The 26,923-nt window shown below is 43.2% G+C and overlaps 1 protein-coding gene and 1 long non-coding RNA gene across 2 annotated transcripts; one reads left to right on the top strand and one right to left on the bottom strand.

The window, feature by feature from the left end:
• Positions 1-5,928: 5,928 nt before the first annotated feature.
• On the top strand, positions 5,929-7,679 carry LOC125489298. The gene is made up of 2 exons (XR_007266868.1): positions 5,929-6,400; positions 6,938-7,679. It is a non-coding gene; the product is annotated as an uncharacterized LOC125489298 (long non-coding RNA).
• Positions 7,680-10,211: 2,532 nt separating this feature from the next.
• LOC105386683 (ATP-binding cassette sub-family C member 10) lies at positions 10,212-26,742 on the bottom strand. The gene is given in 22 exon segments (XM_048624584.1): positions 10,212-10,520; positions 11,164-11,386; positions 12,110-12,307; positions 12,674-12,765; positions 13,167-13,294; positions 14,234-14,437; positions 14,710-14,883; positions 15,258-15,390; positions 15,659-16,141; positions 16,509-16,648; positions 16,953-17,132; positions 17,797-17,910; positions 18,340-18,462; positions 18,754-19,141; positions 19,255-19,374; positions 20,842-20,990; positions 21,631-21,868; positions 22,226-22,490; positions 22,683-22,932; positions 23,205-23,363; positions 25,741-25,858; positions 25,940-26,742. Coding segments are annotated over 22 exon segments (4,737 nt in total). The 5' UTR covers positions 26,549-26,742; the 3' UTR covers positions 10,212-10,271.
• Positions 26,743-26,923: the final 181 nt, after the last annotated feature.

Here is a 26,923-nt window from a genome sequence, read left to right as displayed (position 1 = left end):
GAAAGCGACAATGATTTTTTAAAACTCAATATCATAAGTTCTTTGGCGCGTCCTTCACTTGATTTTATTTTTAGGTCAAGAAAAACTCACTTTTTAAAGTAAAATAAGCTTATGATTTATATGTTATCATTATAACAGATACTTATGGTAATTGTAAATTAGGTTTCTATTCACTCTTAGGTTTAGTTTTCAAAAATATAACGCATTCAATTTTGTCCGAGAAAAAAAACTAACTTCTTTGGCGTAACGATACCGTCTTCCTACTCTGCGTTTAAACGATTACCGGACATAATCAACATGCGTCCCTCACCCTTCAGTCCCCCACTATCTTCGACCAGGAGCAGAGGAGCGTAAGTTTACGGAGTAAGACGAAAAAAAATTTTTTTTGCGCCATAACGGGTTTTGGTCAGGTAAGTGCCTAATTTCTTCGATTGTTACTTTCATGCTATTATTTGTTTTTGTTGCATACATATTTTTGTCCACGTATGTCTATTCAAACAGTATGCACGTGTCAATAAGAGGTTCCAATTGTACATCAGCTTTCTGTAAAAATAAATTTTAAGTGATGATTCATCATCATCAGCCAATAATCAACCACTGGACATAAGCCTCTCCCAATAAGCGCCACAACACTCGGTTCTCGGCCTTCCTCATCCAACTACTACCGGCCCAAGGTCGTCAGTCCAGCGGGCAGGAGGGCGTCCCACGCTGCGGTTGCCTGTTCGTGGTCTCCACTCGAGAACTCGTCTACCCCAACGGTTATAGGTTCTTCGGCAGATATGACCAGCCCACTGCCACTTCTGGTTGCATATTTTGACAGCTATGTTGGTAACCTTAGTCCTCTGACGGATAACCTCATTTCTGATACGATCCATCAGAGAAAACCCAAGCATAACTAGAGAGTTATGCTTGGGGTTTCTATGGGGAGCCATAGCACGCTGAGCGACTTTAAATCGGTGGACCAGTCCTACCGTCAGTGTCCACGTCTCAGCACCATACGTCATCACTAGCAGGACGCACTGGTCGAAGACTTTGGTCTACGGGCTCTGAGGAATGGACGAGGAGAATATGTGACGAAGTTTCCCGAATGCAGCCCAACCCAGTTGGATGCGCCTTGCAGCCTCCTTATCCAAGTTGCTTCTGCCTAGCCGAATAGTCTGCCCGAGGTAGACGAATTCATGCACAACTTCGATTGTTGCCTCACCAACGACGACCGGCTCCGGTTTCATGTGAGCATTGTACATGACTGTCGTCTTGTCCAAGTTCATACCGAGGCCTACACGTCGGGAAGCAGCATTTAGGCCACTTAGCATCCAGCTAAGTTCCTGCAGAGATTCTGCCATAATTACGATGTCGTCCGCGAAGCGGAGGTGTGACATGTACTCGCCATTTATATGCCATGTCCTTTCCAGTCCAACGTCTTAAAGACACCCAGTGAATTGGTGAACAGTTTCGGATATATCACATCCCCCTGTCTCACTCCACGTTTCAGTTGGATAGGTCTTGTCTTGTGGTCCTGTACTTGGACAGTCATAGTAGCGGCATTGTACAGACACCTCAACACCTCGATATAGCGCCAGTCGGTTTGGCATCTCTGCAAGGATTCCAAAACTGCTTAGGTCTCGATGTAGTCGAAGGCTTTTTCATAGTCCACAAAGGCTAGATACAGAGGGTGATTATACTCTTCGGTCTTCTGTATAATCTACCTTACTGTGTGGATGTGGTCTATTGTACTAAAGCTTTTTTGAAACCCAGCCTGATCCGGGTGCTGAAACTCGTCTAACATTTGGGCAAGACCATTCGTGATAACCCTTGAGAACAGCTTGTATACATGGCTTAAAAGCGAGATCGGTCTATAGTTCTTCAGAAGGGACCCTTCTGAAGAACTGTAGTCCTCTCTAGAAGCTGGTGTTGACAGCTCCAATTTGGTGCAGTGTGGGACGAAGGGTCGACTTCACAAGACATCTCCTCTCCAGCTTGAAGTTGATATTCAGAGTGCCTCGGAGAAGTCGGTGATCACTCCCAGTTTTAAACCTATTGATCACTGGGACATATCTGAAAACGTGCAGCTTGTCAGTCATAATGAAGTCTTTTTCGTTTTTCGTCCTACCATCGGGGCTTGCCCATGTCCACTTCCTCTGGGGCCGATTCTCAAAGAAAGAATTCATCAGAAAGAAAGCCCCTCCCTTTCGAGGAAGTCTACTAGCATTTGCCCTCTCTGGTTTCTGCTACCAAAGCCATGAGGTCCTACCCTCGATTCGTCGCATTCTTGTACTCCCACTTTGGCGTTGAAGTCCCCCATCACCACGGTGAATTGGGTCCTAGCAGTACACGTGATGCCCTAGAGATATCCTCGTATACTGCTTCGACTTCTGTGTCAGAGTGTGCCGAGGTTGGTGCATATAACTGTACGACCTTCAAGGAATACCTCTCGGTTAGTTTAAGTACTAGGTACGCTACCCGATTTGACACACTGCTGATCTCCACTACGTTGTTGACAAGGGTCTTGTTGACGAGGAATCCTACGCCACCTTGGGACAGTTGGTCGCCCTCCTGATGGTAGGACATCGTGTCCTCGTCCTCTTTACACTTTTTTATACCGGTGACGCTGCTGCCCATCGCCGTCCTATGGGATTTAGAGTGGCTGTTTTTGGATGGTTATACTGCCATCATCCGGTCGCCAGAGCCTCGTCTGTTATTAGGCAGAGTGCACCACGGGCAGGTGAGGTTGGCAATTGATTCATTCGGATGTTTAGAACCCTTGCACCCTTACGTGATCAGGTAATTATGTTAAAAACAAATAAAGATATGCGTGATTTTTAGTTTTGTTGTGTATTATTTGCAATCTACGTATAAAACTAATTTCTTTAAAACAATTTCTAATTTATTTGTTCTTAAAACTAACTTCTTTGGGACCTTTTATAATTTCTTTGGTGTGTTTTCTAATTTCATTGGTGCCAATCTAATTTCATTGGCGCAAAATTGTTTAAAATCGCTGTAACTTTGAATCGGCTCGATAGATTTCAGGGCCAATAAGAGATAACTAAAGAGGTCTAAAGCCTCTACAATATGTGGGGTATAATATTCAAACAACATGAAAAAAAAAATGCGCCAAAGAAATTATGCTTTTGGAGCCATTTTTTGAGAATCACCCGGATGTGCATTTCTTTATATGAAGACTAAAAAAGGAATGTTATAATTGTTACATAGTCTTTTACAACGACTAGTTTATCACAAGGATTATCAATTACATTTTGCATGAAGATTTATCTTAAAGTAAGGTAAGCATGTATTAATTTGTCATCAGTTAAAAAATAGCTATTATAATATAATATTGGAGTTTTACCTACCATTAAAACTCTTATTATGTTTCCAGCGACATCTGAAATCCATGTTATGAGATAGCATCTCCCTTATCATCGTAGCAGCTTGCAGTTTTCAAATTTTCGCGCCAAAATCCCACGCTTTCTACGATTGGTCAAGCCTCGGGCGCGGGCGGCGTCGCTTTCTAGCTGTCAGATTAGTGACTTTTCCACCATTATATTCCCGAATAATAATAGCAGCGCCAGGTAGCGCTTGCTGGATTTCAGATGTCGCTGGAAACATAATAAGAGTTTTAATGGTAGGTAAAACTCCAATATTATGTGTTCCGTAGCGACATCTGAAATCCATGTTATGAGAAATGTCTGTTATCACCTGGCAGCTAGAGATGACGCAATAATGTGAAGTAGGTAACTTACTTTGATCATCAGATATAAATCCGTGATGAGAAATATAGGTACTAACGATGGAAATACCAATGAAATGGAGGTGACCATATTAAAATACCTTATACTAATTTATTAAAAAATAAATTGGCCATGAACCTAATAGACCTAATCACAACAAACTTAGAATAATTATATACCTATTTAGGCATGTATATCACACAATAATTCATATTACATCTATATTATGATCTGCCCTCAAAAAGTTACAAAATACGGGGGCTGCCCCCGATAGCAGCTTCTAACCTGACTGTGGATATGAGTTTGTATCTGGTTTTGAACCAAACACAGGAACTATGACTATACTCTTACCATCGTCAATTAAATGATCATTGTCACAACGCAGCAGAGTTAAATCATGTACCCTGCGCCCCGAGTATAATAGGAGTAAAGTAGCTGTTCTCTTAGTTACTCCAAAAAAATTATCTACCAGCGGAGAAGAATGCTGTAGATATTCTATGAGCACACGTGCATTCCACATGGGTGGCTTCATGGGCACAGGTTTTGCTACTGAAATAGCCTTTAAAACGTGTTTTACGACCAGATTCTGTGATATTTTTATAGAAATTACAGATTTATGAACAAGAACAGATCGATAAGCTACACCATAGAACAACGCGGACTCGCTACACCATCATTAAGAAATATAGAAGCTAAATATTTTGCGACCATTACTGACGAAGGAATAAACTTGTTTATATGTAGCTTAGACAATGATTTCGAAAGGAAGGATACGCCCTTCAGAACATTTTACTCAAACCTTCTTCATACAAGCAAAATAACTGCCATCTGTCATAATTTGTTGGAACTATGTCAGAGCCGAGCTACTTATCCTGACGACGCAACCTTGTACGTGCGTTCATATTTTACCGTCACCGGACAGTAGGTACATAATAATATGAGTGAGTTGTATGCGGACGTCCGTACAAGGTTACATCGTGCGGCCATTGTAGACTTTGGTAGTAAAATAATTATCGCTTTAAAATGTGTTTATTTATTAATTAAGGATGATACGATATTCCATATTCCTTTTTGACCTTCGTATCATAGTTTTTTTAGCCTTTCACAACAAAAATAGGCATATTTATCACAAGAAACAAAGACTCATCTCTCCGTCACAGACAACTGTCGACTGAGGACCGTTGGCCCTAAAATGTCTATTTTAGGGCCAACGTGCGGGTGCCATTTTCTTGAGTGGTTGGGCCTGTCCTTACGCAGTAATATATATGTCAATGAGCTTAGAGCACCAAACCGACCATTTATTCCAAATAGGTGTGTAGGTATTTCCTTGTTGACATTTGAGGTATGTATTCCCCAAAAGCTGACGATCCGTTCTACTGCTGGGCTGAGTAAGTGTCACTCTGGAGTTGGTCCGCGTGACAAGCAGTTTGCATTGTAACGCCTGGAAGGTACTGTGGTGTCAGCATACTGTGGTGTCAGCATACTGTGGTGTCAGCATACTGTGGTGTCAGCATACTGTCGAGCTCGTCGATGAGGTCCAGTAGTGTCTTGGCTAGGCAATGTAGGGTCAACGACCTGGTCCCTCCTTCTTGTTTGATGTAGGCCATAACTGTCCTGTTGTCCCTCTGTAGTAGTAATACTGTTGTCTGTCTGAGTGTCTTGTATTTCATGCTTATGGCACCTATAACAGTGAACATTTCCTTCAAATTACAATGTCATGACATCTGTAAACTCTCCCACTGGCCGAAACCTTTGAATCGTTTATTTGGGCAACCCATGCCTGGTCTGAGGCATCTGTGGTCAGGTAATTCATCACTCGTTGTGGTTCATGGATCAAGTACGGGATGTGCAGATTCTGTAGCCACCACTTTAGCTCTGTTGAAACCTCTTCTGGAATCAATAACTCTGTCTGGCGGCATAGACAAGATTTTTGACAGTGTCTTTGCATAAAACGGCAATGCAGCCTTCCCCGATGGGTGATGAAGGCTACAAAGTTGAATTTCCCTAAGAGGCGTTGTGCCTGCTTCAGGTTCCAACTGCCACATGTCAGCATACCAGTAATTGACTGTTGAATACCACCACTTTAGCTCTGATATAATCTCTTCTGGAATCAATAACTCTGTCTGGGGGCATAGTCGATTTTTTGACAGTGTCTTTGCATAAAACGGCAATGTAGCCTTCCCCGGTGGGTGAAAAGGCTACAAAGTTGAATTTCCCTAAGAGGCGTTGTGCCTGCTTTAGGTTCCAACTGCCACATGTCAGCATACCAATAATTGACTGTTGAATACTGTCTGTCTTTGACGGTGGGAGGAACTTGCGGTTTGCATGTGTGTCCCAACCCACACCCAAGAATTCCAGGCTCTTTTTGATGGAGTCGTTATGGACTTTTGATGATCCATCATAAGCTTTGTAGAAAATCAATGGTCTATCGTTGTATAAGAGGTTCTCTTTGGACTGACTGACAAGGCAATAATCGTTGAGATACTCAATCATGCGAATTCCTCGAGTCCTGAGGGTTTCCGCTATCCAATTGGTGATTGTTGTGAACATTTGGTTTATCTGAGCGAGCATTCTTTGCGACACCAGTATGGAATCTGATTATGTTTTCTGCTGAAGGTAAAATCAGTGGTGGTTTTGTAAAATGGGAAGCTGATTTTATTACTTTTAAGTAGGTAGATAGATAGATAGATAGAAAGAATACACTTTATTTGTACACCAAAACAGAATAATACAATTAACAAAATGTAACTTAATTAGGGTACAAAAGGCGGTCTTATCACTAAAAGCGATCTCTGCCAGACAACCTTTGGATGGAGGGAAACAGAGATTAAGATTGGGTGCAGTGTACATGTTAAATAGGAATATAGATTATTTAATATACTACACACTAACTAAAATATTACAAATATACTTAAACAGAGGTAGGTACATACTATATTACATAATAATACATATATAATAATACATAACTATATATTATATAACATACATACAATATATAAATATAATAAAAATACATACACAGTGTTAAATTGGATTCAATTACAGTTTTAGACTATGGATTTAATGTAGTGTTCCTTTACCATTCTTTTAAACGAGGCTAGCGTAGGTGCTTGCCGGATAGTTTCCGGAAGATCATTCCACAAAGTGACTGAGCGAACTGTGAAAGAAGAACTGTAGAATTTTGAGGTATTAGGCGGGATATTGAGGTAGGTACTACAGGTGGTGCTATGAGTGATTCCCAAACGTAGTAAAGGTAGTATTGAAGGCAGCCTACAAATGGCAATTAGTAATTTTTTATAAGATTCTTTGAATTTATTGTAAGGGGCTTGTATTTGTTATTGATCTTTTTGTCTCCTCCCCCTGCTTGAAAACCAGGAAAGGACATTGGCTTATTAGACAGTTGAGCAGAGTAGGTATGCTGGGGCAACTGTACCTACCTACCGACTGTAACGGCATAGCACTGCGCGCGGGTTGTCTTGTCGGCTGTGTAAAGACCGATAACCTTGACCTTGACCTAGACGTCGAAGGTTGTGGTTCAGTGTTATATATTACGGTAGCACGTTATAACTTGTCAATACCGCCTAGTGCAGAGTTAACGGCAACATCGGAGTGACGATAAATTTACAAAAGTACCATCAAAAACCAATGTTATTGTTAGTTTGTTTAAGTAACCATTTTGTACATGCTAAGTAATTATTTTGTGTCACTTGTAATTTACTTTCTATAATAAACATATTTGTATCTTATTGATGTACTCTGCCAGCATTAGTGGATTAAATAAATATTCAGATGACAGAGGAATATTGCCTACGCCCTGTCTGATATATTTATCGCCAAGAAGTTTCAAAAGTGCCCCCCTACGTGCTGCAATACATTCGTTCCGTATTTTCGCTTTCTGCAAATAATCTGTAATATATCCTGAGACTAGTTCATGCTTAGAATCCTTATCAAAAATTTCTTTTATTTTCGAATACAAGGTAGTAGCTGTTATCGGTTCATTGACCTTTGACCCCCAGTCAATAACATTTTGCAGTGAAGAATTAACTATTTTATTTTGAGTTAAAAATGCATTAGATAATTCTGCAACACTACGCTGCATACGAGGCCAGTTAATAAAGGAATTCGACTCGTTGGCCAACTCTTCGTTAACTTTAAAGTCTACGAACGCGGGACATGTCACATGCTAAGTATTTCTTATGGGTGTCCGCATATTCCTAAGACTTCCAGACACTTTTGTTAAAGTGTTGGTGTTCCTCAATTTTAGCCACTCTAAAAGATGGTGCCGCCGGAACTAACGGTTCTTTTATGGAAATTGATAAATTACACACCTCGTCAATTGATTGTGGTGTAAGTAAAAAGTCTTGTGGCCTTAGTTGGTTTTCCTTATTAGCACTCACTAAGTCAGATAGGTAATTGACTTACCGGCTGCTGCGACAGAACTTCAAACCTTGTGTATCAAGCTCCGAAAAACTCGTAGAGCGGACCCGGGCGGCGGCGGTGGCGCGGGCGCGAGCGCGCGTGACGGCGGCGGGACGCGCGGCGCGTGCCGCGGCGATTCTTGCGGCTGCAGCGCGCGCACTCTAATGAGCAGCTGGCCCTGCTAATGCTACTCCGAGGTCTCCGAGAGCCAAACTCGACGTCTCCCGACGTCTCTTACGAGAGCGGGAGGGCGGCGGCAGTAGCGGCGTGGGCGTGGCGGGGGCGGCGGCCGCGCCGGCCGGGCGCGGCGCCGGGCCGCCCGCCTCCTGCACTTGCGTGTTGTGTTCCTCCGGCGCGCCTGCTACGGGGGACCGCAGCATGTACACCAAACACTCATTTTCTTCGGAAAGGCACGCGTCGGGCCCGCCATTTTGACATGTGGAAAAACACTTCCCCGGTCGAATTGCACCCATCTGACACTGCATCCATCTTAATATTGGTATTTTCACACAACACGCGAGACGCGAACAAAATCTTGTTGGAAATTTGCTAATATTTCAGATAAAACAAGATTTCGAAAAAACTGCAATGCGTACGACTTTAAGTTTGACGCAATAATGGTGGAAAAGTCACTAATCTGACAGCTAGAAAGCGACGCCGCCCGCGCCCGAGGCTTGACCAATCGTAGAAAGCGTGGGATTTTGGCGCGAAAATTTGAAAACTGCAAGCTGCTACGATGATAAGGGAGATGCTATCTCATAACATGGATTTCAGATGTCGCTACGGAACACATAATACAAAATAAAAAAGCAAACACTAAGCTAAAATATTAAATGTAACCAACATTGTTCTAACATAAATAACAAAAGTCTGAAGTCATAATAGTTAAAAAAATATATACCAAAAATGAGCAAAGTTTCCACAAGCACCAACTCAACAATTGACAAATACATCGATTAATTTCCTTTTGACTAGAAACATCGATCTGACTTTCTATAATAATTATTTTAACAGTCGCGACTAGTCGGTGTAACGCCCGAAAGATTACTCAATATAGCGTACTTTTACACGATAGATAGGAGTACAAACGGACTGAGTGACTGTTCGGATGCTACTCGTCATCCGTTCGTTCTTCGACAACGACAGTCAATCAGTAGAATCGAATCATACGAGCAGTGGGCCGATCACCAGTATTGTCGATTTAAGTCGAAACGAATTCGAAAGGAAAGTCACTGGAATTTGTATGCGTTTTTTAGTTTATAACGTTACCGACAGGGTCGCTGATCAAGATGTCATACAAATTGCTATCGAATCACGCTAGCGACTTGAGTCGACATCACTTGTGATTGGCGCACAGGCTAGGACCGAGGATACTCTTACAGTGTAAACGCACCTTCGGAGCACCAACAGTCGGGCATTACTATGATTATAACAAGTGCCAATCGCATTAACCGCTATATTACAACCCTTCAGTCCATCAAACATTATCACATCACTTTTTTCCCACATTTCTATTTGCTTATAAACTTATACCTAATAAAAAATTAAGATAAACATTCTAATTTGTCATATAAAATTATATTCTAATGGATGTTTGTATTTAGCTACGTAATACTAAAGACACGCGCAGTCACAAACAAACCTCACAAATACTAAGAGGCAATGCTAGTCAATCATAAATAAAACGCCATTAAATACTAAAGGAACATAACTATCAACTTACTTATAATAAATCAGGGGATAAAGTGCCAAGTAGTGTGGCTACATACAGTTATAAATCGAAATAAAAATACTGCGAAAACTAAAAAAGTAAGTGTCAGACATCTGTAATCATTTTTTCATCTAATTTCCTTGTTAGCACAAGTCAATTACAATATCAATCAATTAATAATAAATTTACAGTACATATTTATTATACCTTGGAAATATATTTACAGTAATTTACACGTAGTTACTTCTTAATTCCGAACACGCATCGTGCCGATTCTCATTTTTCTCTACGAATCCATAACCACTCACGTCCCGGTGTCCCATTGGTACACCAGACACAATATATTTTTAATTGTTTGTGATTTCCCGGAATATGGAAGATCCAGTCATACCTTACAGTACATACCTTATCTACTCTTCATGCGCATGCACCAGCCTATACAACTGCGAAGTCGGATCAGCCAACAACTCATCCGGGGGCGCATACTCCTGCACTTTCCCCTGGGCTAGCACGAGCACGCGCGCGCACTCCAGCACGCCTAGCACGCGGTGCGCGACGAATAGCACGGTCGCGCCCGCGAACGAACACTTGAGTGCGTCGAGGATGAGGCGTTCCGTTTCTTGGTCGAGGTTCGCGGTTGCTTCGTCTATTAGAAGAACCTGGGGGTGGATTTTATGAAGATGTAAGTTAAAATAATTCTCCAGTGGTTCTTTCTGAAAAGTTATCCTAACTATACCTAGGTACGTACGTACGTAGGGTAGGGAAGCATGAAGAAGAATATCTGTAGCTTTAAGCTCCACATGGGAGTAAAGGACTAGAAGTGAGTAAGTAAGTTACTATACTATACTAAGGTACACCAGCTACAGAGATAACAAAGCGCTATCAGCTATACTATCTATCTGGCGCTGCCCCCGCGACAGCGCGGGCGCGGGGCCGGCCAGCGCGAACGCCTCGCCCGCCGCGCCGCAGCGCTCCAGCGCGCGACTGATCTCAACATCTCTATATGTGACTATATGTTACATAGTTACAGTCCAATAGAGAACATACCTTAGCCCGCTCTAGATATTTCGACGCCTCTATGTGAATCTATTTTACTTAGTTGCTAAGACTGCATTATACGTTAGGCCGCTCGAGCGCTCGACATATATCAACATCTCTATATATGAATGATACATAGTAACAGTCTAATAGAGACAGCATACCTTAGCCCGCGGCAGCAGCGCTCCAGCGTGTGACATATCTGAACGTTCTATGTATTATGAATTTATATGTTACATAGCTACAGTCTAATAGAGAACCCACCTTAGCCCGCTGCAGCAGCGCCCTGGCCAGGCACAGTAGCTGGCGCTGCCCCCGCGACAGCGCCGCCGCCGGGCACGCCAGCGCGAACGCCTCGCCCGCCGCGCCGCAGCGCTCCAGCGCGCGACTGATCTCCGCGTCCGTGTGGATGCGGAGCGGGTCCGTGTTCTCACGCACGGTGCCCGTGAAGATGAACGGTTCCTGGGGTATTACGCCGATGCGGGATCTGTTAATAAATGGGGTAGAATTAGTACTTTTTAATTTGCAGCGTGTGAACTTTGTATAAATCATAGGTATAAAGCAAGCGTGCGGAATTATAAAAGTAGGTTGGAATTTATCACTGAACCTTCCGATACCAACTCTAGTCACTCAGTCAAAATGTATAAAATAACATTAGAAAAAGCTACTTCAGTTCAGGCCACGTGAATTTTAAAAGTGGTTTAATTTACATAAAACTAGCTTCAGGAAATTCACAAATAAAAAAGTGCTCTAATATATAAAAAAAAAAACATTTAATATATAATAAAAGATCAAAATCAATAACTGGCATAGATGACGGTAAAAAAAAACATTAAAATATAAATACTTACGGACGAAAACCTCGAAGTCGGTTAAAAATGCACATACCTCAGTGCATGTAGATGCATCGTGTGCAACGGCACCTTTTCCACGGCCACCACGCCAGCTTGCAGCCGTCTCGTGCGCAGCAGCGCGTGCAGTAGAGAACTCTTGCCGGCGCCCGTGCGGCCCACCACGCCGACTCGCTCGCCCGAGTGCGTGCTGGTACATACCGCAGTATGTGCTGGTACAGTCAGCTGCATAAGTAGCTGTACACTTTTGTACCTTGCCAAACTCACAAACTGCCTATTATAATATTGCCAGTTTATTATGTAGCTAGTTTGACAAGGAATAAAAGTGTATAGCTACTTATGCAGCTGATCGTACATACCTCAGTGCGTGCAGATGCATCGTGCTGAGCGGCACGTTGTCCACGGCCACCGCGCCAGCTTGCAGACGTCTCGTGCGCAACAAGGCGTGTAGTAGAGAACTCTTGCCGGCGCCCGTGCGGCCCACCACGCCGACTCGCTCGCCCGAGTGCGTGCTGAACGAGACGCCGTTGAGCGCCGGCGCCGCTGTGGGGCGGTCGCTGGGGGAGGGGGAATAAAGAAAATTTATATAGGGAACATCTCACACATGGCCATCCGGACCTCAACTAGACGTAAAATGTCATACAGCTCTAAGTATTACATATACTTAAATTTGTTTCATCTAGATAAACAACTAAACATAATCCAAACACACTTTCAACACACAAGACGGGTGATTCGGACTCGCGGCTCCGAGCTACAGAACCAGAATTTTACCGCCTGAGCTGGCCAATCGTCAGATAGTAATGCGTGTGTGTTTAGTTTCAAATGATTAGGCCCCATATTTTACATTTTGTCCTAGATAAATAAATCCACGCTACTATTGTAAGTTACTGGGTACAATATAAACAATAAACACTTCATACCTGTACTTGAGCACGACGTCCTTGAACTCGATGACGCCCTGCGTGGGCCAGCCGTACGGGGGCGGGTCGCCGTCTATCTTCTCCACTTCTATCTGAAATGTTAGAGGCACGACGGTAAATATAACTAGTATGCATAAAATGTAGTGATGACACTGTGAAGAAAAATAAGAAATTGTATAAAAAAAACGAAATACCGAGGTATGATGAACCATTATAACTGGATGTTCCGAAAAAGGTATTCAAAATGCAAAAAAACACGCTTATACTGATAACTATGAACTTCTATAGTTTATTCACGGTTGTGGCAAGCCGCAACGTCAGTTTTTCGGGCCGCAACGCAAGTCACTCGTATGTATTTTAAATGAAAATGCGGCCCGGTGCATATTATGCGAAAGTTCTTATACAATGTATTACACCTTCTTTTCCGCGGCCCGGTCACTATGTGCTCCATCCACTATCATGACTTTTACAATATCACCCTGGCAACACTGACCTCCCGTATGTACTCCCCGACACGCTCCACGGCGATCATCTCGCGCTCGGTCTCCGTGAACGCGTTCATCACGCCGCTCACCATCGACGTGAGAGATAAGGCGTAGGATAACGCCAGACCGACCAGACCTGCGGGGGATAGGGTTTAGTTGTTTAGAAAAAGATCCTAATTTTATTTAAATTTTAATAGTTAAGTAATTTTCACAAATTAGTACTGCCTAACAGCTCACTAAATTTTCCTTTTAAATTTATCATCCTATTTTGTCCCTCATATACACGAAACTCCTCCCAAAATCGGCAACACTGCTCCTCCTCCGTACTTTGCAGCCACTGAAGCATTGCTTTCGACCTCGCTGCATACTACGTGTGTGGTGACGGTGCACTGCTCACGCTTGATGTGTGCTTGACGTCACGGTGATATCGACAGCTGCATGGGCTGCACCAAGTCCGCAGCCGCTGAAACGCTGCTCTCACCTAACTGCGTATGCTGCATACGTGTGTGGTGACGTCATGGACGCAGCAGCCCTGAATAGTTAGCAGCTCACGCTTGATGTGTATTTGACGTCACGGTGATATTATTATCGACAGCTGCGTGGCCACGTAACCCGTTTTCTAAACTATATACTTGATATAATTATAGTGACCTGTAATTCCTGTCGACTTGGTCATAAACTACAGGCACTATATTTTCAGTCATACGGCAGTCTGACATCAGGGATCCATGGAGCAGTGAATCTAGCCGCTGCAGCATATAGCCACAGTACTCACAAGGAGAGTCGCCTCGGGGTGGTGAGACCCTGATGTCCTGACAGGTGCCGGAGCTGTTGATGGCACGCTCACTTCCCGTACTCCATCCGGAGCACGGGAAGTGAGCGTGTTTGGCCAGCATGAATGTGTGACGTCACGGTGCCGTACGCCGTGTATGACGCGACTCACCGGCGGCGGTGGCGGAGTGCAGCGGCGCGAGGGCGGCGGCGGCGCACAGCGCGGCGGCGGCCCCCTGCAGGCGCAGCGCCAGCCACGCCGCGGCCGCTGCGGCGCTGAGCGAGCGCTAGACGTGTGTGTGACGTCACTCACCGGCGGCGGTGGCGGAGTGCAGCGGCGCGAGGGCGGCGGCGGCGCACAGCGCGGCGGCGGCCCCCTGGAGGCGCAGCGCCAGCCACGCCGCTGCCGCTGCGGCGCTGAGCGCGGCGCGCTGCGAGCGCTCCACGCTGTCGCTGCCCTTCTCCAGCCAGCGCGCGCCCGCTCCGAGCGCGCGGATTGATGTTAGACCTACGGGATAATGGAATAGAATTAGGGTGATTTTAGTGTCTAATCTCGATTTAAGAAACGTCAGTCCATATAAATTTATGGCATAAATCGAGATTTAACACTAGCCCTGGGTGAATACTACAGTGCATTTAATCGATTTTAAATGTATTGCTCGCTTGCTTTGACTGTATAGTGACAGAGGAAGGCGATCAACAAAACCTGATGTGGTATGATGACGACGAAAAAACTTTCTGTGTGAACTAAATGCAGAACAAAATATTCACTAGCTTTACCTTGCAAAGTATCGCTAAAGTGCGAGTAGACGGGCGTCAGCGTGACACTCTGTAGCCTCTTGAGTTGCCTGGAGGAGACTCGGTAGCGCCGCTGCAGCCAGTAGTAGACCGGCAGCAGGGGGACTAGCGCCACCGCCACGTAGGGTACGCCGTATAGCGTCACTGATAATGCTCCTGTAGGGGAAAATGTATTTGAAATGAATTTTGTTGGTTGCTTCTTACTGGGTAGGATAAATTATGTTTTTTGTGGAGCTAAGGAACCTGTTGTACAATGTGTATTTCAGAGGGTCTTTTACGGATGTTTATAGTATCTAAAAACTAAATAGTTCGTTTTCAATTGTAATACCTAAGTATTCATTGTGTCAAAAGTTTCATGTTAGTTTCCGCTAGAGGCGCCACTGTAGTTATATTCAAAAAAACGCTAACTATATAAACCTATGACTGGTTCATCCCAGGATTCTATACAAAGACTTCTGGGAGTGGCCCAGCAGCTTCTACCACTAGACCAACAAGATAAACAGCAGTCGACATAAAATTAAATATCTTACCGATAAGCGAGAACAGCTGAGCGAGCAGTATGTTTAGTATGAAGGGCAGCGAGTCGTCCACGGTGTATGTGTCCGAAGAAAATCGGTTCACGATGCGGCCTAGGGGCGTCGTGTCGAAGAATTTCACCTCCGCCTGGGAAACATACGCTTAGTTAGAACTATATATGCGGACCATGAGAGTTTGCTAAATGTAAAAATGCATTGGTGCATCCGCTGGCAATGTCATAGAGGGAGAGGGCCACTTTGGAATACTAACAGGGGATAGTTAAATGATCATTATCTACTAGTTTAAAACCAACCGATACTTCTTATACTTACTGTAGTAAAGTAACTTTTTGAAATGCTAATCAGATGCCTGATCATTATGTTAATTATAGATACCAAGTGTGTTAAATACTTGCCTTGACAACAGTCTTCAACAGCATCCGATGCATCCTAGTAGCTGCCTGGACGCCTCCATACGCAAACAGGAACGCTCGCATCACTGTAAACACCACATTCAGCCCCGCCAGCCCGAAATACACTTCCAAATAAAACATATCACTGTTCGGCATCAACGTCTCGCCACCTAACTGCTCATTCAATTTAGTCGCATTAACATTAGCATCTTTCTTAAAAAGAGTGCCGTTAATAATGCTATGTATGACTGTGTCTATAGCATTGAATCCGTGGTCTAGGAACTTTGTGTTCTCGTGGGTTATTTCCAGAGTAGTAGCGTTGCTTGCTCTGTTCTTGACCCAGTAGGCTAGCCACAGGAAGGTGAAGTTTTGAGAGACTTGCATCAGGATCAGTGACAGGACGATGGCGGTGGAGAGGAAGAACCCGATGGAACGGAGGTACAGGCCGACTACCCACCAGCGGACCGTGCCTTGGGACATGCCCTCCTGTCAACAAAACAAGTATTATCAACATTTAAAATGTGGAGTGTTCTAAGATGGCTTTTAACATGTACAAGCTGAAGTGCCAGTGGGCCGGTAATATCTACCGAAAAAGCGATTATAATTCTTGTGGTAGACAAAGTCTCGGGTGCACACAACCAGCCCGCTGGACTGAAGACCTTAGACAGGCAGCCATTAGCGGTTGGATGAGTAAGACTAGGGACAGACTGGCGTGATCTTATTTTTTGACGGATTAACTTATCAGAATGCCTTCAGCATCAACCAATAACAACAGTACATGCCGTCCAAAACTATGGCGCTGCCATCTACTATAAGCTTTCATCCATCTCCGACATATCTTGTTCATACTTACATATTGCGCGAGGCTGTCCTGGCTGGCGACCTCGGCCGGGTCGTCGTCCTTGGGCGGCGCCTGCACAGGCTCCTCCCCTATCGACTCCGTCTCGCTCGGGAGGTACTCTTCTATGTCGTTCAGTACCGTTTCCGGTGGGCCTGAGGGTTATGGATTTTAAGAATAAAAACTATGACAAACGTACAAATCAAACCCGGGACCAAGCACCAAGCAGTCAGAGTACATGGTTTTTATTTATTTGGGAGGTTTTTAGGTATTTATGTAGGTATATAGATAGATAGATAGAAAGCATAAATACTCTGTTGAGGTGACTAATAAGAACTTTCGGGTCGAAAACCTGGCAATAAGCTCGCCCATTATCACAGGGCGGAAAAATATTAATCTCATAATGTGATGAACTCTATATTATATGTATGTCTTATTTCACTATAAATAATACTGTACCTTGTTTGACAATCTTTCCGTCTTTCATCAGTAGCACGGTGTTGGCCCTGGCGAGGTGTTTCGGCGAGTGAGCGACTAGCACCCTTGTGGTCCTCTTCAGAAGGCCCAGAATGCATCGCTGCATGATGTGCTGGGCTACCCGAGCGTCCACACCCGATAGCACGTCGTCTAATAGGTATACTGTGAAGGGAATTATAGAATTTTTGTTATGAAGTGACAAAGACTATTTCCAGTAATAGATTGGACATGGAATTTCAAATGCTTAAAAACTGAGCACTCCGAAACACTCCGTGGCATCCCAAGTTTTCTTATCAGACAGTCCACGCAGCTGCTAATTTAGTAAACTCTCGTGAAATATTAATGGAGGTTGCGACCCACTAACTTAAGACAAACTAAGTTTTGGAGCGAGCGCTGCTGCACAATAAATGTAATCTTTCCGTGTAACCTGTGTATGTATTGTGTTCAGTAAATAAACAATTTATTTATCTACCTAACCGTGACTCAGTCTCGTTGCATCAACAGATTTTATGACAGATCTCGTTCATTTGTTTTTTCTCAAGCTATAGTAAGCCTCCTGTAAACTCAGAAGCAATGTTACTATGAGAGGAGGGTCAGGTTGCTTTGCCCCTGACCGTCTATCTAACCGTGACTCTGTCTCGTTGCATCAACAGATTGTATGACAGGTCTCGTTGATTAGTTTTTTGTCCAGCTAGATAGATAGAGTACTCTTTATTTGTACACGAAGAAATAATTAACACTTTTACATAATAAACACTTAACTAGTTTTATCGCTTATAGAGATCTCTTCCAGACAACCGTTGGATGGCTAAAGTAAGCCTTATACCTTGTTTGTCCTGGTAGACGGCGCGCGCGAGGGCAATGCGCGTCCGCTGGCCGCCGCTCAGCGTGCAGCCGCCGTCGCCCGCCGCCGCCGCCCAGCCCAGCACGTTCAGGTCCTCTGTCGGAAGATAATACTAAAAATTGTTAATAATACACTACCCGCGCGTGTTAACTTTACACCTGGACAAGAACGGTTCTTTTCGGAAAGGTGCCAAGTTAACTCGCGCGGGTTAGTAAATAGTTTATAAGATGGCTTATCGCGCGAAAAATATTACAGAAATGCAATGTAAAGGTCTCTATTTCTATTTGTGTGGGGTAATATATCACATCGTACTTTTGCACCGCTCCACGCACCGGGGGAGTTAGGGAACTTTAAGATAAGCGAGCCCGAGCCATAAATAGTTAGCAACATATAAGACATTGAAAAAATTTACTAGATGGTAGCTTTAGAACCTGTCTAAATCTAATTACAGGGAATGACAACATGTCTTTTGTCCCAGAGGGAGCCATTATCGAGAAATTGTGAAACAGGTCCTTAGACACGTACCAGTGAGTGCGCAGGCGTCGACGACGGCTCGGAACTTGGCCTCATCGTAGGGTTTACCAAACAGGATGTTGTCGCGGATAGTGCCGCGCACCAGCCACGCCGACTGGGACACGTAGCCGAAACCTAAGGAAGGACACGTATGTTAGATACCTAGATAGGTCGAAAAGGCATGCAAAATAATTGTTGGTATTTTCAAGTAGAATGGGGCTGAATCTCAACTAATTTTATTATATTTTATTTTATCTTTATCGAATTACTGGGAGTTTAGAATGTTGTTAAAATCGTTAAACAAAATTGAAGGATTCCCTTGACACTGAGGATGAGTTACATTGCATTGCTAGTTGCATAGTTAGCAAACTTTTAAATTATTATGCTTACAGAAAATAATTTAGCATCGACAATTTGAATACATACTGTCAAGGTGCTCGGGAATCTGTATATCACCACCCCTCTTGATCATATCCCCTATGATAGCGTGCAATAAGGACGTTTTTCCACTGCCCACGGGACCGGCTATTCCTATAAAGTCCTCTCTTCCAATATCCAAATTAATGTTTCTCAGGGTAAATGGTTGATCAGATGGGATAGCATCGACAGATGATATTGAATCTCTACGTTGAAGATTAGCCTTAGATGTCTTTCTTTTAGATTTTCCTTTGTTTTTCTTAGTTTTCGGTGGCGGCTTTTTCTTGTCAGAAGGTTTGGCCCAAGAAAAGCTTGCGTTGTTGAATATAATCATCTTTTCTTCGTCACGATTCGTGTTCAATCTATCGTAGTATCGCTCCGGATCCATATCAGGAAGCTAGAAATAAATATAATGTGATTATATATAGAAGAAAGAAAGTAAGTCTGATGTGTGTATATTTGTACGAATATCTTCCAATAACTAATTTTAGTGTATAGAAACATAATTACCTCGAGCAGTTTCTGTATGCGTTTGACAGACACCCAAGCTTCCGTCAACCCATTCAAAACCCAAGGGAAGGCGTTCAGAGGAGATATCAACATGTTCACTAGTGCCACTGTTGTGAATACCTGTAAACCAGGAAATTTGTGTTAGTGTCTTGTTTCACTAAGAGATTTATGTGTGCCATTTGCGGTCTATAACCGCAACCGGTAAGGAAACCAAATGATTACGACATTAGAAAGTTAGTTAGTTATCTATGTCCAGTAAAAATGTATGCTGAGCACCCAATGTTACTAACTAGGGAGCTTATTCCAGGAGGATTCTTAGGACCTTAGTTATTAGCATTATGTGAAAGAAAAAAGGGGCCTTACCCCTTTTTTTTCTTTCACACGCTACGATCCTGCGCAACTTCGACCCAATCCTCAGAGAATTTATTCAGCTCGACCCGCCATCTCATTCTCTGCCTGCATCGCCTCCGGTGCCCGTCACCCGGCACCCCCTCGTTCGCTATCCTGCCCCACCGGTCCGGTGCCTGCATATACTACCAACCTTGAGGCGTACCAACCTTATTGCGTCCACGCTTTCCGTGGACAATACGACGTATACGGATAGACGTGGACACAGTATACTATTACTACTATGTAAAGTGCAGTATGGGCACTCCTGCGCACTATGGCACTCGTGACGTCATCACCCTACGCAGGTATAAAAAGCTCACTCACAGTGGGCGCATCCAACGTTGCGCCGCGCAGCGCGTGCACGCCGAGGGTGAGCGCGGCCATCAGCACGGGCGTGGTGTTATGTAGGTTAGTCTTTGCCGGCGCAGTAGGCGCACTGCTATGGCACTTGTGACGTCACCATGCGCACGCGCTAGTAGATACGATAGTAAGTCACTCACCGTGGGCGCATCCAACGTTGCGCCGCGCAGCGCGTGCACGCCGAGGGTGAGCGCGGCCATCAGCACGGGCGTGGTGTTATGTAGGTTAGTCTTTGCCGGCGCAGTAGGCGCACTGCTATGGCACTTGTGACGTCACCATGCGCACGCGCTAGTAGATACGATAGTAAGTCACTCACCGTGGGCGCATCCAACGTTGCGCCGCGCAGCGCGTGCACGCCGAGGGTGAGCGCGGCCATCAGCACGGGCGTGGTGTTATGTAGGTTAGTCTTTCCCGGCGCAGTAGGCGCACTGCGATGGCACTTGTGACGTCACCATGCGCACGCGCTAGTAGATACGATAGTAAGTCACTCACCGTGGGCGCATCCAACGTTGCGCCGCGCAGCGCGTGCACGCCGAGGGTGAGCGCGGCCATCAGCACGGGCGTGGTGTTATGTAGGTTAGTCTTTCCCGGCGCAGTAGGCGCACTGCTATGGCACTTGTGACGTCACCATGCGCACGCGCTAGTAGATACGATAGTAAGTCACTCACCGTGGGCGCGTCCAGTGTTGCGCCTCGCAGCGTGTACGCCGAGTGTGAGTGCGGCCACCAGCACGGGCGTGGTGTTAATAGCGTATATAATGTAGGCTAGTCTTTCCCGGCGCACTGCTATGGCACTTGTGACGTCATCACCCTACGCAGGTATACAAAGCTCACTCACAGTGGGCGCGTCCAGCGTTGCGCCGCGCAGCGCGTGCACGCCGAGGGTGAGCGCGGCCACGAGCACGGGCGTGGTGGCCCACAGCACCACGCACAGCGCGTCCAGCAGCTTGCGCAGGCGCAGGTAGCGCAGCTCTAGCGTGCGCGCGTCTGTGGAGGAAGGGAGAGTGAGAGAGTGCGCCACCGTCGCTTAACACAGATTAGGTAGAGGACGTGAATGGACATTATAAAAAATAATTGGTAAAGTTGGTGCAGGCGTTGTTCAATTATGTGCTTTTCATCACGACCCATCACGTCACCACTGCTGGGGCACGGGTCTCCTTCCAATGAAGGAAGGGTTTAGGCCTAGTCCACCACGCTGGCCTAGTGCGGGTTGGAGGACCCCAACACAAGCAAGCTTGTGCTGAGAGAGTTGTCGGGTCAGTGGGCAACCCGACTGTCAGATGTTTTCAAGCCGCCCGAAGGCCTCTGACTAGGCTTAACGACTGCTGCCGAAGCAGTAACCGGGACCCACGGCTTAACGTGCTGTCCGAAGCACGGAAGTGTCCAGAAAAGAACCACATGAAATCGGTCACCCATCCAATGGCTGACCGTGTCAGTTGTTGCTTAACCTCAGTGATCAGTTACGATCACTGCAGCCCGCTCGACTACGGACGCTTTATATTTATCATGAGTTATGTGCTTATACCAACGTATTTACCTATTCATGTTTATATAAGAGTTTTTGTGTTCATTCTTTGTCAAAATTTCTATTTAAAAGGACATATTTTATATTAGTAGCTGAACTCACCATTGACTCTATTAATAAAGTAGTCTTCCCACACGTGCATTTTGACGGTCCGTATTCCCTTCAGCATGTCCGTCACGAAGTTGACCCTCGCGTCTTTATGTCGCATCAGCTCAGTGCTCAGCCGTCCGATTTTATTCGCTATCACCTTGTTAATAGGGATGAGGACGACAGAGAAGCCCACTCCAGCTAGGAACGATATTCCGACTTGCTGGTATAAGAGGAAGAGCGTTATGAAGAGCTGTAAAAGAAAAATATTATAGGTAAAAAAATCAATGGAACATGTAGGTACTATAGGGAAATCTGTACTAAACTAAAGGTTACCCCTGTATTCACTGCAAACGGGTATTGTTTTGAAATGGGACAGTCATCGATTTCCTCAATGGTATCAATGAATGTGGATTATGTACTTATAATAATAATCCGTAATTTCTAAAGGTTCCAACAGCCAATATTGTGTTAGAATCATACAGGAAAATTGTTTTGTAAAGCAACATACCTAAATCACAACCCATACATTTCATCACCGGCACATACCCTGTTTTTTTTTACAAAAATGATGGCTTGATCAACGCGTAAGATATACTTCAACCCTCACCTGCAGCGGTATGCTCCACAGCGCGTGGAAGCTCGGACACGAGTTCACGATGCGGTCCGTGTCCGTCGACATGAAGTTAGTGATCTCTCCTATACTGAACACTTTATTCAGCTCCGTAGAGGTCACACTCAGGGTCTTCCTGAGGATCGTGGATACTATCGCGCCCTGCATCTTGATGCCAATGAGCGCCATGTTCCAGTTGAAGTGGGAGTTGAAGATCGCCTGAGTGAGGGTTGATGCGAGGAGGCCTCCTGCATACATGTAGCTGCAAATTGGGATTGCTATTGTAACTATATTCTGTATCATTAAGGGCCTCGTGCCTCGTAACGTTGAGCGGAAAAAACAATTGAAAAGTCATAATACGCTCAACGCAAATAAATAGTGGACGTTATCTCCAGTCACCAAGGACATGTATAACTAATAAGGGCTTAGCTTAGTATAATTATCTCTCACTCACCCATAATGAATATCCATAGAGCCATCCTGCACAAACGTGACCAGTTTATTCAGCAGCATAGGCCCAGCGAAGCCGGCCATGTCAGATGTGAACTTCAGTACCCCGATGCTGTAGAACTGTACGGCGAAGCAGGAGTGTAGGGCTCGGAACAGGGTGACGTTCTGTCTGCGCGCGGGCCGGACCAGCACGCGGGAGTTGGGAGTGACTGGCGTGGAGGATTGAGGGACCGACTCGCCCGTCGCGCCGTAGCCTGAGGGAAAAGACGGGCTTAGACTTGTTTGTTTATTTATTTATAAGGGTAAAGTTAAAAGTAGGTTCAGAAAATACCATTTATGCGATAAATAAGTTATTATTACTTGGGGAAAACTGTTATTAAGGTGCTTAGGTTTTGAGTATTTTAAAGATGTACTGATGTTGTGTTGTTATTCATGTACCTACTCTGATTGCTAATAAGAACTCACTTTGAACAAAACTAGTGTCAGTCAAATTCTAAGTACTCATAAGCATAATTTGATAGCTTACCTGAGCTAATAAATGGTTCATGTGGCACCTCCACATACTGTTGGTAGATATCAACATTGCCGATGAGGGCCTTGTCAATCCTTGCCCCAACATAAGAGCACCCTACATTTGCGGGAACATCAAACAGTTCTTCTGGGTCATCTAGTTTGTTTTCAAGTCCTGTGAAATGATGGCTGAATTTATTACATCATCAAGCCAATAAACCTTCCATTGTATGAAATTAAACATATGTAGGCATTAGTGATGTAACGAATGTGTGTTTTTGGACATTCGCGAATGCGAATGCGAATATCTGATATCGACATTCGCGAATGCGAATGCGAATGCGAATATTCAGTTTGTGTTAAAATTTGGGGCCATTTGCATGGTTTGGTGACTATCTAGTACTGGACGAAGTACATTCCGTTCAAGACGCATTCCGAATCAGACTAGCCAATAATTGTCGCAGTTTTTTTTTAAAGTACACTTTAGTTAGCCCCGTAACTGTAACGACACATTGCGACTGTGTGCGGTTTCTGAGGACGACTTACACGAAACATTTAAACTATTTAAATCTATGGCTGTCTTGCTCTGACACTTCAGGGTTATTGGTAAAGTAGACCTGATCCTTTCAAGAGGTGATAGAGGAAGACATTTTTAGTCGATTGAACCCTATAATGCATTGTCCGAAACTTAACCATTTCTAACATATTGAATATGTAAGTTTTTTTATGTTTTTCAAAAAATTTAAGCTTAAAACTGAAAATTAAAAAAAACTATTTCAATAACTTTTTTGGTTGTTTTGCATAAATAAGTGACACCTAAAATTAACTAATTAAAAAAATCAAATGTGCATTAATTGACTTAATTTAGACACAATACCTCAAAATAGTTTAACATTAAAAAAAATATTCAAAACATAAAAACAAATAAGTTAAATTAAAAAAGAATGTCATATGACAATTTTTTGTGCACTTCAGCTTAAAAACATTGTCAACTTATAAGCTTTCAAATAAGATATTTTAATATCAAAACGATTTAGGTATCACTAAGATATGGCCAAAACAACCAGAGAAATCGGAGAAAACTCAATAGAGGTTTCCATACTAAAGTCAACAGGACTGAAAACAATCACACTTTTTACCTTTAAATTGGGCTAATATTGTTAGTTTTCCTATTGAATTTTGTCCGCCTGTGCTGGTTGTTTTGGCCATATGTTGGTGATACCTAAATCGATTTGATATTGAAAAAATATCTTATTTGAAAGCTTATAAGTTAATAAAGTTTTAAAGCTGAAGTGCGTAAAAAATTGTCGTATGATATTCTTTTTAAATTAAACTTTTTTTTACGTTGTGAATATTTAAAAAAAATGTTTAACTCTTTTGAGGTAAGTATTATGTCTAATTTAAGTCAATTAATGCACATTTGATTATTTTACACTTTTTTATGCAAAACAACAAAAAAAATATTGAAATATGGCTAGTTTTTTATTTATTTTAGGTGTTAAGCATAACAATTTGACAAAAAAATAAAAAAAACTTAAATAGTAAATATTTTAGAAATGGTTAAGTTTTGGATAATGCAATATAGGGTTCAATCGACTGAAAAAGGCCTTCCTCTATCACCTCCTGAAAGCATCAGGTCTACTTGCAAATAACCCTGTATACTGTCAAAATACACTTTTTTATTATGTTTAGGTCTTATGAAACTATTAACTATAATATGTAAAGTTTCATTTCCCAAAGTAAATAAATAATACCAAATGATAAAGTAAGACTGGAAATATGATTAACAGGGTAACTTGTAATAAAAAGGTTATAGACGAATGGATTTAGATTTTGTTAACCTATCTACCATTATTTTCAAATAGTTTTTTAATAAGTACTGATATTCGCAAACATTCGCACAAAATTTTGCGAATGCGAATGCGAATGCGAATATCCAAAAAAATGCGAATATTCGCGAATGCGAATGCGAATGCGAATATTCGTTACATCACTAGTAGGCATATATATGTGTCAATATGGTCTACACATAGTAGAAAATGGGTGTGTAACTTGGTCATGAACATCCAAAACTCCCAAAAAAAATAATGGTAATAATATTTATGGTTTGTATAACAAATAATGGCTATACATAACAGATAATGTGCTTGGCTGCATACATCCAATGTAGAAAATTCCCCTTTTACATACCTACATTTAATATTAATTTATTAAGGTAGTTCCCCTTCAGATAAAGTTGATGCAAATGCAATGACTCAGAATGTGTTTATATAAATTAGATATTGATGCCCATATTTGAGTCAATGCTTTGTATGAAACATGGAGAGGACAAACGCATCTAGGTACATAAAATAGTACAGTAGCTGTATAACTTGAGCTTAACTTGAAATTTCAAAAGTTGAAAACATATATCAAGAATAGTTTCCTTAGGACATTAAATATTTTGTAAATATAGTAGAGAACGCTATAACTTGAAGCACTTGGGATTTGCATTGAAGTTCAAGTTATAAAATTTTTACTGTGTCATACATAACATACTATTGTTCTCTTACCTTTGAGAAAAAGAGGTTCAACCCAACTAAAAGTTAGTTTAGACCAGAGCCCTGCTCCTTGCATAGCAGTTCCCAGGATCCCATCATCTATATGTGGCAGCAGGGGTGTATACTCATTCTGAAGGACAATATAATAATTTTATTGTTTGGTAACTAAACACTTTTAAGCAAATTACAAATTAAAAACCTCAAAACTTACATGGTTGTGTCGAGATCCAACAAGACATGGTGAATAGTATGTCTGTCTGGTTTGGCTGTGTGGCACCAGGGTGAGCAGGTAGAGACCGTGGCAGCACAGAGTGGCAATGTCGCTTGCTATGGACGCTCCGGTCATGGAGTTGCTCCGGAGCGACAGGATGTTCAACACCACGGCTGCACCCCAACACACCAGCAGACTTGTTGGACCTCGGGAGCTCGGCCCGAGCCGGTGCCGCAGCGCCAGCACGTAGCCGAAGTGCACCAGCCAACACAAGCATGATGCACCGGCCACAAAATAGACGATTGGGTACAAAACATAACCCGGCTCCGTTATAAGTACATACAGGTCAATTATAGGTATAAATACAAGAGCTAACACAATGAAACTTCTCAGTACTAGAGCACGGTCCTGAGGCTTCTCCCGAATCACCCAGTCATTTCTGTATCCCAGGTAGTAAGCTGAAACTATAGCAGTTATAAAAAAAACTGGCACTTGCAAACATAGTTCTTGAAAACAGTAACCGAAGTCCTTCGACGTGTCGTTCCAAGGGTGAAAGCCCTCAGGGCCACACATATCTTCCCATTTCCAATTGATATTTAGGATATCCATGGTATAAATATTATTTCTAAACAGTCTTAAAAACCAACTTTATTTTCACATGTTAGGATAGACAGCGAGCACAGTAAACAAGAAAGAAAACATATTCTAATCAGAGCTTAGATTAAATCTGAATTTTATAGATTGGAATTTTCAGTAATTTCAGTATTTTGCATGTTTTCAGTAAACAAAAAGATGAATGAATCATTTGATGATTGTCAATTTGACAGTTTGACTTTACTTTTTGACAATAATTTGACACCTTGTTGACATTGTGTACAGGGCGTTCAGAGAATGGTTTCGTGGTTTTATCGCATTCCGGGGTTACGAATTATAACGGCTACAGTCTCGCTGCTTACATCCATCTTGCACCACGCTCGGCGACTT

The sequence above is a fragment of the Plutella xylostella genome, chromosome 12 (assembly GCF_932276165.1).
Source record: "Plutella xylostella chromosome 12, ilPluXylo3.1, whole genome shotgun sequence".
NCBI classification, from domain to species: Eukaryota; Metazoa; Arthropoda; class Insecta; order Lepidoptera; family Plutellidae; genus Plutella; species Plutella xylostella.
Note: the sequence above shows the minus strand (reverse complement) of the source record. Positions and strands in the feature narration are given on the sequence as shown.